Source organism: Capsicum annuum, chromosome 8 (assembly GCF_002878395.1).
Source record: "Capsicum annuum cultivar UCD-10X-F1 chromosome 8, UCD10Xv1.1, whole genome shotgun sequence".
NCBI classification, from domain to species: domain Eukaryota; kingdom Viridiplantae; phylum Streptophyta; class Magnoliopsida; order Solanales; family Solanaceae; genus Capsicum; species Capsicum annuum.
The window spans coordinates 14,119,055-14,132,206 of record NC_061118.1 but is presented as its reverse complement, the minus strand read 5'-3'; the positions used below and the strand labels follow the sequence as shown (position 1 = coordinate 14,132,206).

General features: G+C 39.8%; 1 protein-coding gene across 4 annotated transcripts in view; it reads left to right on the top strand.

The window, feature by feature from the left end:
• Nucleotides 1-13,152, top strand: part of LOC107838979 (delta-1-pyrroline-5-carboxylate synthase) — a 79,633-nt gene that overhangs the window by 17,594 nt on the left and 48,887 nt on the right. For 2 of the 4 annotated variants that reach the window (XM_016682294.2, XM_047395331.1), the window contains exons 7-15: nt 5,038-5,188; nt 5,268-5,432; nt 5,521-5,598; nt 5,917-6,006; nt 6,270-6,356; nt 6,471-6,557; nt 6,671-6,767; nt 6,864-6,967; nt 7,078-7,153. In XM_016682294.2, the coding sequence (XP_016537780.1) occupies nt 5,038-5,188; nt 5,268-5,432; nt 5,521-5,598; nt 5,917-6,006; nt 6,270-6,356; nt 6,471-6,557; nt 6,671-6,767; nt 6,864-6,967; nt 7,078-7,153 (935 nt within the window). The remainder of the gene's footprint in view (nt 1-5,037; nt 5,189-5,267; nt 5,433-5,520; nt 5,599-5,916; nt 6,007-6,269; nt 6,357-6,470; nt 6,558-6,670; nt 6,768-6,863; nt 6,968-7,077; nt 7,154-13,152) is intronic. The other 2 variants (XM_047395332.1, XM_047395333.1) reach the window with 1 other exon arrangement.

Here is a 13,152-nt window from a genome sequence, read left to right as displayed (position 1 = left end):
AAGCTGCGGAATGCTGATAAAATTGGCGAACCAAGAATAGAAGACTGGTTTTGAAGCAATAACTAGAATGATCCCGATTTAGTCTGATCGTGATTTCCACGTGAGAAGTACCTCTGCGAATCTAGTTTCCAACGCAAAAAACCGCACTTGATTCCGATACTCCCACATCGAGATATGGAATTTATCGTGACGCTGTGCAAAACTGATAAAACTAGCGAACCAAGATTAGAAGACCGGTTTCGGGGCAAAATCTAGGATGATTCGGATGCAATCTAATTGTTATTTCCTTGAGAGACGTAGCTCTATGAGTCTAGTTTCCAATGCAACAAACGGATCCTGATTCTAGTATACCTAAGTCAAGATATGAGAATTTTCATGATGCTGCACAAAACAAACATAAAGTGACGAAACAGAACTGAAATTCTGATTTTAGAAGGATACCTATTTAGATCTGGAGAGAATATGAGCGTGGTTTTCGCATAGAATGTAGCCTCATGAGTCTACTTTCCGACACTAAAAGCTGTTCGTGATTTAGACCCCCCCCCCCCCCCGGATACGTTATGAAGTTTCTCCCACAGATGCCCCAAACTGCCAAACTCAATAGTTAAAAAAAAAAAGCAAAAAAATAAAAGGAGAAGAACGCGAGTTGAATTGAGGCTCAGGCTGAATTACAATGACTTAATGGGTTGGTGATGTCTTTTATAGACTCTGAAGGGCCTCAGTTTGATTTCGAAAAGGAATCTGCTGATCAAGTTGTCTTCAATAAGAACTGGGACGTCCAAATGTCCAAAATAAGTCAAATTCCTAATCCTTTTTGAAGTGGGATAACATCATTATTCAATCCTATTAAAATTCGATATATGACTAATACATGAATCCTACATGATTTGGATATATTTAGTTTTAAACAGATATTATGCTCCTAATGAAGGAATTTACGTTATTCTATGTCACGACCCGAGTTGAGGCCCTGGCCGCGACGAGCATCCCAAACCATGAAGGCTCGAGCGCCCCTTTCTACCTGGCAATAATGCACACCATTCATATACTATAAAGAAATGCGGAAAAGATAATAAAGACGGAAACATAGTCAATCTCTTAATTCAACTCAACAATACGAAATTAAGTTTATAACATTCAGAACACATGACACCAATCTGCGAAATCTCTAATAACATGAGAACAACTCCTGTCTGAAAACTGGGACAAGGTCCCCAGCCGGACCATAAACCAAAATAAATAACAATATTCCATAACTAGGCCTTCCGAAATACGGGAGGCTCACCAACTGCCACTTTTGACATGATCAATCTACTGCTTAGCGGGACCCCAAGACTAAACCTCAGCTCCTGAAATATAGGGGTCAATACAGATGTACTGGTACGCAGGACAGCTTAAAAATAACACACATTTTTCATATAACATAGGTGAGAGCATTTCATAAAAACAATGTCATCTTAAAACAGTTGAAAACACATGAGAATGATATGATAACTTTCAAAACATCTTTCTGAAACCATGACTCTACTCTTTATTTTACTTCTGAGCTAGATGGTACACCTTACAATGTGTAATTCCACAAGCTATATGGAATCCACCTTTGACTCGGCGGCCAAGCCCCCAATCCAAGTTTGCCGCAAGGATTGAAGTATCTATAAGCGGGCACACAAGATCACAAAGCAGGGTGCCAAAATCCCCAATCAAATCAACATGTCATGGTAGTGTACAAGATCACAAAGCAGGGCTCCTACCCATAGTCCCAATTTGGGACGTGATAAATCAAGGTAAACAAGATCACAAAGCAGAGTACCATAATCCCGTGTCGGCAAATCACAGTTTCCCGCCTGGAGTCTTTCAACTCGTGCTTTCTTCGGGTAACCATCTAACTCTCTATAAGCCCAGTTTTAGCCTTTTATAAGAAAACATGCATCATGCTCACAAAACATTCTTTTCTTATTCTCTCAAGGGCAATTCACAATGGAATATCATCATACCCCGACTTGCAAGTCATTTACTTCACATCATTCCACAACCCTTCCCATTCAAATCATTTATATGACCATCCAAAAAATTTAATTCATTCAACACACACATATTGGTTATCAAAACTTTAATACTCAAGGAATTATCATTTGTTCATAAATTAGCCCCAACATTGGTTAAACACAATTCTTATAATCAAAAAGGGGCTATTAAGTCATGCTCTCAAATAGTTCACAATTCATGCAATACAAAGGACATAAACATCATCATAGGATAAAGAATTCACAATTCGTATTCGAAAATCATTCTTCAAGTTCAAAGCGCTTATATACGAAATTGTAAAACAAGTTTTATGAAAGAAAACCAATGATCATTAATGTTTGTCTCAATTTGTCTTCACAATGCAAACCTTTTTCAAAACGAAATCCCATTTGTACTACATATACATAATTACCTTTAAAGCTTGTTAAAATTCATAAAACACATGCCCATGAGATTAGGACAGCCTCACGTACCTTAGATTATTTAATTCGACGAATAGAACCAGAATCTTGATTTGTTTCTTAGAAATCTTGACTTAAGAGCTTGATTCTTGATCTTTGGGGGAGGAGTTAGGGTTTAGTTTTGAGGGAATTTGAGTTGCTTTTGGCATAATATACCCTAATCACGACTTAATTTCGTGTTATGGCTGAGATAAAACGAAGAAAAAAGACTGAAATACCCTCCTGGACCCCAAAAAGTCATTAAAATGAACTGGGCACTCAACGCGTTAAGCGACGCGCCACATCAATCCTTACCGACGCGATTCCTGGCGTGACGCGTTGATATCGCGTTGTTCCACTATTTTGATCATCCAAACATGTCTCAAACGTCGTTCGAAAAATCTGAAACTCCCCCGAGACATCCCTTTAACACCCTTGAACATGAATCAACTTTAGAATCTACGTTTCAGGGTCGGGAAGGTCAATTTGAAAATCGTTGAAGTTAGAGGCTCAAAATATGACTTTTGAAAATCGTTGAAGTTAGAGGCTCAAAATATGACTAAGTCTTTTTAACACTTAGAGAAATTTCTGGTTGTAAACTCTCTATGCATGCTTCTAATAGCGGTATTAAGTCGAGAATGCTATGGGGTGTTACATTCTACCCGGATTATCATGACTTCGAAGAGTCGAATTTTTACAAAATGCTCAAGTTTTGCAATAAAAAAAAATCTCCACAAATACTTCAAATCTCGTCTCTAACAGGTCCGACAAATCAAACACCTCGACGAGCCTTAAAGTAGGGGCATCTGTAGACACGTAAAATTTATTGGGTCAAAAATTATTTTGGGCTGTAAAAATAATAAGCCCATTTTATTCCTCATCAAGGTCCATCTCATGTTGAAGCCCAAACTTACGCCACGTGTCAAGTGTCGTGGCATCCCAGTCAAATTAAAGACCAACAAGGCAAGGCCACACACTCAAATGATGTGGCAATCTAAGTCAAGTTCAAGAGCCAATGAAACATCGCCAAGTGTCCCAAATGATATATTTTTGGCTAATCACAAGCAATCTTATCACATAACATTTGTGATAAGCTTGAAAACTGAATGGACCAATCAGAATAAGGCAGAAGAGGTTATTTATACTTGTACTGCCTACCCCTACAACTATAAATAGGAGGGTTACATAATTTTCTGCGGTCATTCTGCAACCATTGGAGAAAGCTTTGCATTGACTATACAGCTCTTCACAGAATTGACTAACGGAGTTCTTCCCGGAGATCAACTCAACACGACGAAGTGCTGTCTGACATTCCTGGAGATTCAAACGCATTTCTAGGAGGTTCAAATCATCCTACATTCGAGAAACACGCTACGGAAGGCCCTTGAATCACGGAAAAAGCTTAGGAGAGAAGAATCAAGATAACAACAGAATTGTACTCACAAGATTCATTTAAATAAAATAATTCTTTTTGTTTATTTTATTTTTGCTTGCATTTATTTTTCAGCACTACAAAAATTTGTTGCGAACAATAGCTCAAAATTAAAGAAATGAAACTGAAATTAATAAAATAGGATGATATTGTACATATGCTTGAATATAGCTGGTCAGCCTGGCATAAGTAGAATCTTTTTATGCATAAAGACTTACAAACTCATTATTTTGGAATAACTTAAGACATCTATTTGAACTAACGCCCTTCTTGGCCTCTTTCTATACCACTTTGTAGCTTTCATAAGATCCCATGAATCCAAAGACTTATTTGCCCCTTTTTGTGCAAAATTTCATAAAGGCTTATAATATAAATCTATAATTTGGTATACGTATATACAGCTCAATATTAAAGAAATTAAATTGTAATTAATAAAAAAGGGTGATATCCTACATATTCTCGAATATAGCTGCCATAACTAGAATAAGCCTTTGGATTCATGGAGGTCTCTTTTTTGGTTACTAGCAATTCTCTTTTAAACAGTTTATCAGAAGTCCTTTGCTTCATGCTCTCTCTTCAGTGGCCCCAAAAAAGAACAGAAGAAGAAAGTGGTTGCGTTAACTTCTAAAAGAGATTACTCTATTCATCCTTGGACGTTAAGTAGTTGCTGTTGAAAATGTTTATTACGGAGCTTAGATAGAAAGGATAACTAATTAATGAAGAGCTTTTGAATTGTGACTCGGTTGATGAAACTGGGATAAATATCATTGGAGACCATGATCTGACATCCAGCAGAAGCTAACTGGACAGTTACCTTACTCTATATATGTATTGGTGGGAGGATGTAACTACCCAGTATAAGGTGCATGCAAGCTGGTCCAACACACTATTGTTATTTACAAAAAAAAGAGGTGTATAAGACGGAGACAGTAGGTGGTTAGGTTGAAAAAAATGCAATGACTTAAGGCCTAAAAATGAACGCAAATCACTACATGAGAAACATATTATATACAGCTAGGCATTGTTTTTCAGCCGTTCAGTGTGAAAATTCGTTTCTCAAGTTTCTTGCTCACTTTGCCTAAAATTGCTACTGATTCTCTCTCTTTCTCTGTGTGACTGCACACGTTCACTGGGATAAAGTGGCTATGCTGTCAATAACATCATTAAAGTGCTGCATGGGGAATGTATTGGCACCCTCTTTCACCGTGATGCCAATAAATGGGCCTCAATTGGAGAGATTGGTGCTCGTGAGATGGCAGTTGCTGCAAGGGAATGTTCCAGACGGCTTCAGGTATATTTAGAGAGGCATCTGGCTGTAACATTTTGTGAGCTGCAATGGATGTGACCATATATTCTTTGTTCACCTCCAGGCACTTTCTTCCCAAGAAAGGAGTAAAATATTGCAGGATATAGCTGATGCATTGGAAGCAAATGAAAAAGCAATCCTCGCTGAGAATGAAGCTGATATTGTTGCTGCTCAACAGGCTGGATATGAGAAGTCTTTGATATCTCGGCTTGCGTTAAAGCAAGGAAAAGTAAGCGTTTGCTTAGTTACGCAACTTAGTCTGAATGATCATGTACCTTTTTAGTGCTTTTGCTGAAATTGATATTCCCTTGTTATAGATTTCTAATCTTGCAAACTCAGCTCGTGTGCTTGCTAACATGGACGAGCCCCTTGGTCGCATTTTAAAAAGAACGGAGGTGAGTAAATCAGATCAAATATATGTGTCAAAGGTAGTTTTTATTGACATGAGGGACAAACAGATTGTGAAAGAATTATTTTGAAGTACCTCTTTAGAGGAAACCTTCTGCACTAGCAGACGATTTAGTGGGATAGCCGAAGCTATTTTGTGGTTGTTTTGTTTCTTGAGTCATAGAATGAACTGGCTGAATTGCTGGAAGATTGTTAGAAATAGAGATGTCAATTTTTAACTAACAGCGTCCATTGACCAGTGTTCAATTATTAGCCTTCAGAATGGGATTTTGATTTGATCTCCGGAGTATTATCATCTTGTTCAGGTTGCTGATGGTTTCATCTTGGAGAAATCATCATCTCCATTAGGCGTTCTATTGATTATTTTTGAGTCACGACCCGATGCACTTGTACAGGTATGCAATGCTGGCAAAGTTGATGTTTCCGACTAGCAGAAAGGTTCTGCTGTATGCCTTTTACTTTCCCCCTTTTCCAATATAAATTAGTGGGGTTCTCTTTTCAGTAGTTATTCAATATGTTTTTGTTACTAGTAGTTGGGATAATGATGGCCGACATGTTTCTAAATTTAACTTAAGGAATTCTCTGTATGCCTGAATGCCCATCCTTGGATTATACTTTTACCGTTCACAAACTCGTTGCACTTTTTTTGCATGACTAGATAGCTTGTCTAGCAGTCCGAAGTGGGAATGGCCTCTTGTTGAAAGGAGGAAAGGAGGCGAAAAGATCAAACGCCATCTTACACAAGGTTTAACTGATAGTTTTATGTTCTCATACTCTCTTTACTGGAATCACTTTCTCTTTGTTTCATGCCAACTTTGTCACCTTCTCCTCTTTTTTCTTTGTTTATTTTTTTTGTCAGGTGATTACCTCGGCCATTCCTGTAACTGTAGGCGAAAGGCTTATTGGTCTAGTAACTTCTAGAGAAGAGATCCCTGAATTGCTTAAGGTGCCTGCCGAATATCTTAAATGAGAAACTTTTATATTCTCTCTATGTTTTTAAGAAATCATGATCTACATTAGACACGAGTTTGGTTCTCTGTCTTTTTTCCTTCATCGCAGCATGATGATGTGATTGATCTTGTTATCCCAAGAGGTAGCAATAAACTTGTTTCTCAGATCAAGGCATCAACAAAAATTCCTGTTCTGGGCCATGCTGGTAATTATGTATTACTTATACACACAATATGAGTTCTTTGCTTTGTTATTAAGGAACCTATTCCGGTGATGGTAAAGTTACTATGTTTGCTTCCAGATGGAATATGCCATGTTTATGTTGACAAGTCTGCTGACATGGATATGGCAAAGCGCATTGTGGTGGATGCTAAAACAGATTATCCTGCAGCCTGTAATGCGATGGTAGTTTGTTTTACCTTTTTTTATAATGCCGTGTCCAGTGTTTAACTTCAGTAGTTTATTGTTTTCTTTCTGTTTTTTTGATAATTTTTTTTCATTGCTTTCCCTGATAGGAAACACTTCTTGTGCATAAGGATTTGGCACAAAATGGAGGGCTTAATGACCTGATTATGGAACTTCAAACAAAAGGTAAAATTTCTCCTTCGAACTCCTTAAATAATTGAGCTTCTACATGAATACCTAAGTTGCTCAGACTCGGGTGCGGATCTAGAGATCGTATCCTTCATGTGTTAAATTTTTAGATCGGGGGGTACAGATCCAGGTACGGATACGGGTGCGCTCTGTTTCAGCAAAAAATAATTCAAATATTACTCTATAATATAATACTCTCTCCGTCCCAAATTGAGATGACACATTAGTTAAGAAAAATAATTAATAACATGACCAGTTTACCATAATACCCCTATTAAATGATGTTTACATTTTAATTTGAAGAAAATTAATTAAAGCAAAGGGTAAAACATGAAATTTTTTTTTGTGTCTTCTTCGGAGGTAGCGGTATGGACTGCGTACATTTTACTCTCTTCAGACCCCACTTTGTGGGAATACGTTGGGTTTGTTGTTGTTGTTCTTGATTAATGAAAAAAGACAGGTAAAATGAGAAATCAAATTAGGAAATTTGAGACGGAGGGAGGATAATATAAGAGTGAATGGGAGAGCAACTTAGGGTAGTGCTGCTTGCCAACCGTTCAGCTGCTTGCTTCGTGATTTTACTGTATCATCCCTAAATAATTATTATATGTCATTTAAATATTAAAAAATTAATTATTTAATAATAAATAAAATAAAAATTTATGACATATTTGCTTTATCTGCTTCAATCGTAATTTTATTATATCACCCCTAATCAATTATTATAAGTTATTTAAGTATTAAAAATTTATTATAAATTCATCTAAATGTTAAAAAATTAATAATATTTTACTCTATAATATAAGAGTGAATGGGAGAGCAGCTTAGGGTCGTGCTGCTTGCCGACTGTTCAACTGCTTGCTCCGTAATTTTACTATCACCCCTAAATAATTGTTATTAAATATTAAAAAATTAATAATATTTAATAAAAATAATAAAATAGACATTTATGACATGTCTGCTTCAACTGCTTCAATCGTAATTTTATTATATCACCCCTAATCAATTATTATAAGTCATTTAAGTATGAAAAAATTAATTTTAAAAATTTATTATAAATTTAAGTATTTAAAAAATTAATAATATTTATTGTTAAATTAACTTGATGTCTTAAATGAGCCCACTTAATTTTTTTCCACAAATATTTTTTTATAATAAATTATTATAAAATCATCTAAGAATTAAAAAATTAATAATATTTATTGTTAAATTAACTTGACGTCTTATATGAGTTCACTTAATTTTTTTCACAAATACTTTTTTATAATAAATTATTATAAAGTCATCTAAGAATTAAAAAATTAATAATATTTATTGTTAAATTAACTTGACGTCTTATATGAGGTCTACTTAATTTTTTCCCACAAATATTTTCTTATAATAACTTTGCTAGATAACTTCGAATTAGTTATTATGAATCAGTTAAGACATGTCTGTTTCGTTGCTTCAATCATGATTCTATTATATCTCCCCTAATTATTTATTATGCTATCTAACAATTGTGCTACTTAAATCGGAGTAGAAGAAAAAATATTATAAATTACTCTATAATATAAGAGTGAATGGGAGAGCAGCTTAGGGTCGTGCTATTTGCCGAGGGTTCAGCTGCTTGCTTCGTGATTTTATTATATCATCTTAAATAATTATTATATGTCATTTAAATATTAGAAAATTAATAATGTTTAATAAAAAATAAAATAGACATTTATGTTATGTCTGCTTCAGCTGCTTCAATCGTTATTTTATTATATCGCCTCTTATCAATTATTGTAAGCCATTTAAGTATTAAAAAAATTAATATTAAAAAATTATTATAAATCCATTTAAGTGTTAAAACAATTAATAATTTTTATCGTTAAATTAACTTGATGTTTTATATGAGTCCTCTTAATTTTTTTCCACAAATACTTTTTTATAATAAATTATTATAAAGTCATCTAAGAATTAAAAATTAATAATATTTATTGTTAAATTAACTCGACGTTTTATATGAGGCCTACTTACTTTTTTCCCACAAATATTTTCTTATAATAACTTTGCTAGATTACTTCTAATTATAGTTATTATGAATCATTTAAGAAATATCTGTTTCGTTGCTTCATTCATGACTTTATTATATCACCCCTAATTAATTATTATGCTGTCTAACAATTGTGCTACTTAAATCGGAGTAGAAGAAAAAGCATTATAAACCAACAACAACAACAACAACAAACCCAGTGTATTCCCACTTAGTGGGGTCTGGGGGGGGTAAGATGTACGCAGTCCATACCTCTACCTCTGATGAAGTAGAAAGGCTGTTTCCGAAAGACCCCCGGCTCAAGTCACGAGATATCACACAAACACATAATACAGCACAGAAGCAGATGACATAACATAGATACGGCACCCATAAGGAATATAAAACAGAGTAAAGCAGGAATGCAGGAATATAAAGCAGAGGAAAGCACACAGATTCGTAATAAACATGGAACACGGAACACGAAACACTGAATACGGAATCATAACAGGAATACACCCCCACCAATTAATTCCCTACACTAGCGACCCGAACTGGCCCTAATCCTCTGCCGTAATTCGCATCTTCCAGACCTTCCTATCTAGGGTCATGTCCTCGGTGAGCTGTAACTGTTCCATGTCCCGCCTAATCACCTCACCCCAGTACTTCTTCGGTCTACCCCTTCCCCGTCTAAAACCATCCAACGCTAGCCTCTCACACCTACGGACCGGGGCATCCATGCCCCTCCTCTTCACGTGTCCGAACCATCTCAATCGTGCTTCCCGCATCTTACACTCCACTGAAGTCACACCAACTTTCTCCCGGATAGTCTCATTCTGAACTCTATTCCCTCGGGTCAGTCCACACATCCAGCGCAACATCCGCATTTCTGCCACCTTCATTTTTTGGATGTGGGAGTTCTTAACTGGCCAACACTCCGCTCCATACAGCAAGGCCGGACGGACTACCACCCTATAGAATTTGCCTTTAAGCTTGGGCGGCACCTTCTTATCACACAGCACCCCCGATGCGAGTTTCCACTTCATCCATCCCGCCCCAATACGGTGCGAGACATCCTCGTCAATCTCACCATTACTCTGGATCACGGACCCGAGATACTTGAACTTATCCCTCTTCCCTACCTCCTGTGTTTCTAGCGTCACTCCTACCTCATTCTCCCGCCTCACGTCATTAAACTTACATTCCACATACTTTGTCTTGGTTCTGCTCACCCTGAACCCTTTAGACTTCAGAGTTTGCCTTCACAACTCTAATTTGTCATTCACACCCCCTCGAGTCTCATCTATCAGGACTACATCGTCTGCAAAAAGCATACACCACGGCACCTCCCCTTGGATACGCCGCGTCAACACATCCATTACTAACGCAAACAAAAAGGGACTAAGAGTAGATCCCTGATGCAATCCTGTCAGGACAGTGAAATGCTCTGAGTCTCCTCCCGCCGTCCTCACCTGGGTTTTCGCTCCCTCATACATATCCTTAATTACTCTGATATATGCCTGCGGTACTTCACTCACCTCCAAGCATCTCCAAAGCACTTCCCTGGGGACTTTGTCGTACGCCTTTTCCAGGTCGATGAACACCATGTGCAGATCCTTCTTCCTCTCCCTATACTGCTCCACCAACCTTCGTACCAGGTGGATTGCCTCCGTCGTCGAGCGGCCGGGCATAAATCCGAACTGGTTTTCCGAAATAGACACTATCCGTCTCAGCCTCACCTCGACCACTCTCTCCCAGATCTTCATAGAGTGACTCAGTAACTTAATCCCCCTATAGTTATTGCAACACTGAATGTCCCCCTTATTCTTATAGAGGGGGATCATGGTACTCCACCTCCACGCCTCGGGCATCTTTGCCGTCCTGAAAATTTCATTGAACAATGCAGTCAACCACCTTACACCAGCCTCTCCAACGAACTTCCAAAACTCCACCGGTATCTCATCCGGCCCCGTCGCCTTACCTCTTCGCATCCTGCGGACTGCCTGTCTAACCTCGTCTACCTTAAAACGTCTACAATAGCTAAAATCCCGACACTCCCCTGAGTGCTCCAGTTCCCCTAACACAATAGCTCTGTCCCCCTCGTCATTCAAGAGCCTATGAAAGTACGACTGCCATCTCTTCTTTATGTGACCGTCCTCCACCAACACTCTACCGTCCTCCCCCTTAATGCACCTCACCTGATCGAGGTCACGACCCTTCCTCTCCCTAGCCTTAGCGAGTCGGAACAACTTTTTCTCCCCTCCTTTCCCCTGTAACCCTGCATACAAGCTCTCAAAAGCGGCCGTCTTAGCTGCCGTGACCGCTGACTTCGCCTCCTTCCTCGCTAGCTTGTACTCTTTCCTGTTTACCCGCTTCTCTTCTTCGTCCTTGCTTTCCACCAACTTAGCATACGCCTGTTTCTTGGTCTCCACTTTCTTCCCCACCTCTTCATTCCACCACCAATCCCCCCGATGATGTCCGGCCCGGCCCCTAGAAACACCCAACACCTCCCTTGCATTCTCCCTGATGCACGTTGCCGCCCTGTCCCACATATTATCCACGTCCCCCCTACACTCCCACACCCCCATTCCCGCCAACCTCTCCCCTATCTCCCACGCATTCACTGGCGTCAAGCCGCCCCACTTAATTCTCGGTCTACACTCCTTACTCCTCCTCTTTCTATTCTTCTTTATACCCAAATCCATAACCAAGAGCCTATGTTGGGTCGAAAGATTCTCACTCGGGATGACTTTACAGTCTTTACACAACGCCCTATCCCCTTTCCTAAGCAACAAAAAGTCAATCTGGGTCCGGGCTATCGCGCTCCGAAAAGTGATCAGGTGCTCGTCCTTCTTCGGGAAGCCCGAGTTCACCACCACCAGCCCAAACGCCCTCGCAAACTCCAATAGGGTCGCACCCTCTTCATTTCTCTCCCCAAAACCAAAACCACCATGCACATCCCCAAAGCCTCCCGGTAGCGCCCCGATGTGCCCGTTGAAATCCCCTGCTACAACAATCTTCTCCGAACTGGGCACGCCTCTCACCACCTCCTCCAAAGCCTCCCAGAACCGCATCTTCTCCTCCCCCTCCGATCCCACATGCGGCGCATAGGCACTACACACGTTCAGGGTAAACCCCCGAATGACCAACTTAATAGTCATCAACCTATCGTTGATCCTCTTCACCTCCACTACCTGACCTCTAAGCTCTTCATCTACCAAGATGCCAACTCCATTCCTACGCCTGTCGCTCCCAGAGTACCACAGCTTGTAACCGTCCACATCCCTAGCCTTAGACCCTACTCACTTGGTCTCTTGGACACACGCAAGGTTGATCCTTCTCTTCCTAAGAATCTTCACCAGCTCTATGGACTTCCCCTGAAGGGTCCCTATATTCCAAGACCCAACCCTCAGCCTACCGTCGCTATCCACGCGCCCCCCACTACCCCCCCTCGGCCAAACCTTGGCCTCCCACCCACTCCCGCTCTCTCCCCATCTCCCGCCCCCGCCACAGCCCCACGCTCCAACCCCCTCGGACATGACCCTAACCACCCATTACCACCCACAGCCACAACTACACGAGAAAATAGGAAAATATAAGGATATACCCGGTGGCAATATCAAAGCAGCAGCAAGGAGATACAAGGCACACATACGTTCAAAGGAATACTCCCGAAGCAAAACTAAGAAGCGACCACAGCAACAGCAACAACAGACAACAGACAATGTTCACAAATCCCGTACACGGGCTACTACGAGCATAGTACTGAGAATGGAATATGAAATAATGAACTAAAATGCAATATGAAATAACGAAATAACAAAGGTTAGAAGTCACCGGATTTCGCTTGGGGCTACGGCTGCTGGAGACGGCGTGGCGGGTGCAGGCGGAGTCTCGGCCTGTTGGAGACCAAGTTGGCGGCTGGGGACCGGGCGGCAGCTGGTTGAATGCCGGGTTGGGGGGGGACTGGTGTACCTCGCGGGGGGGGGGGGGGGGG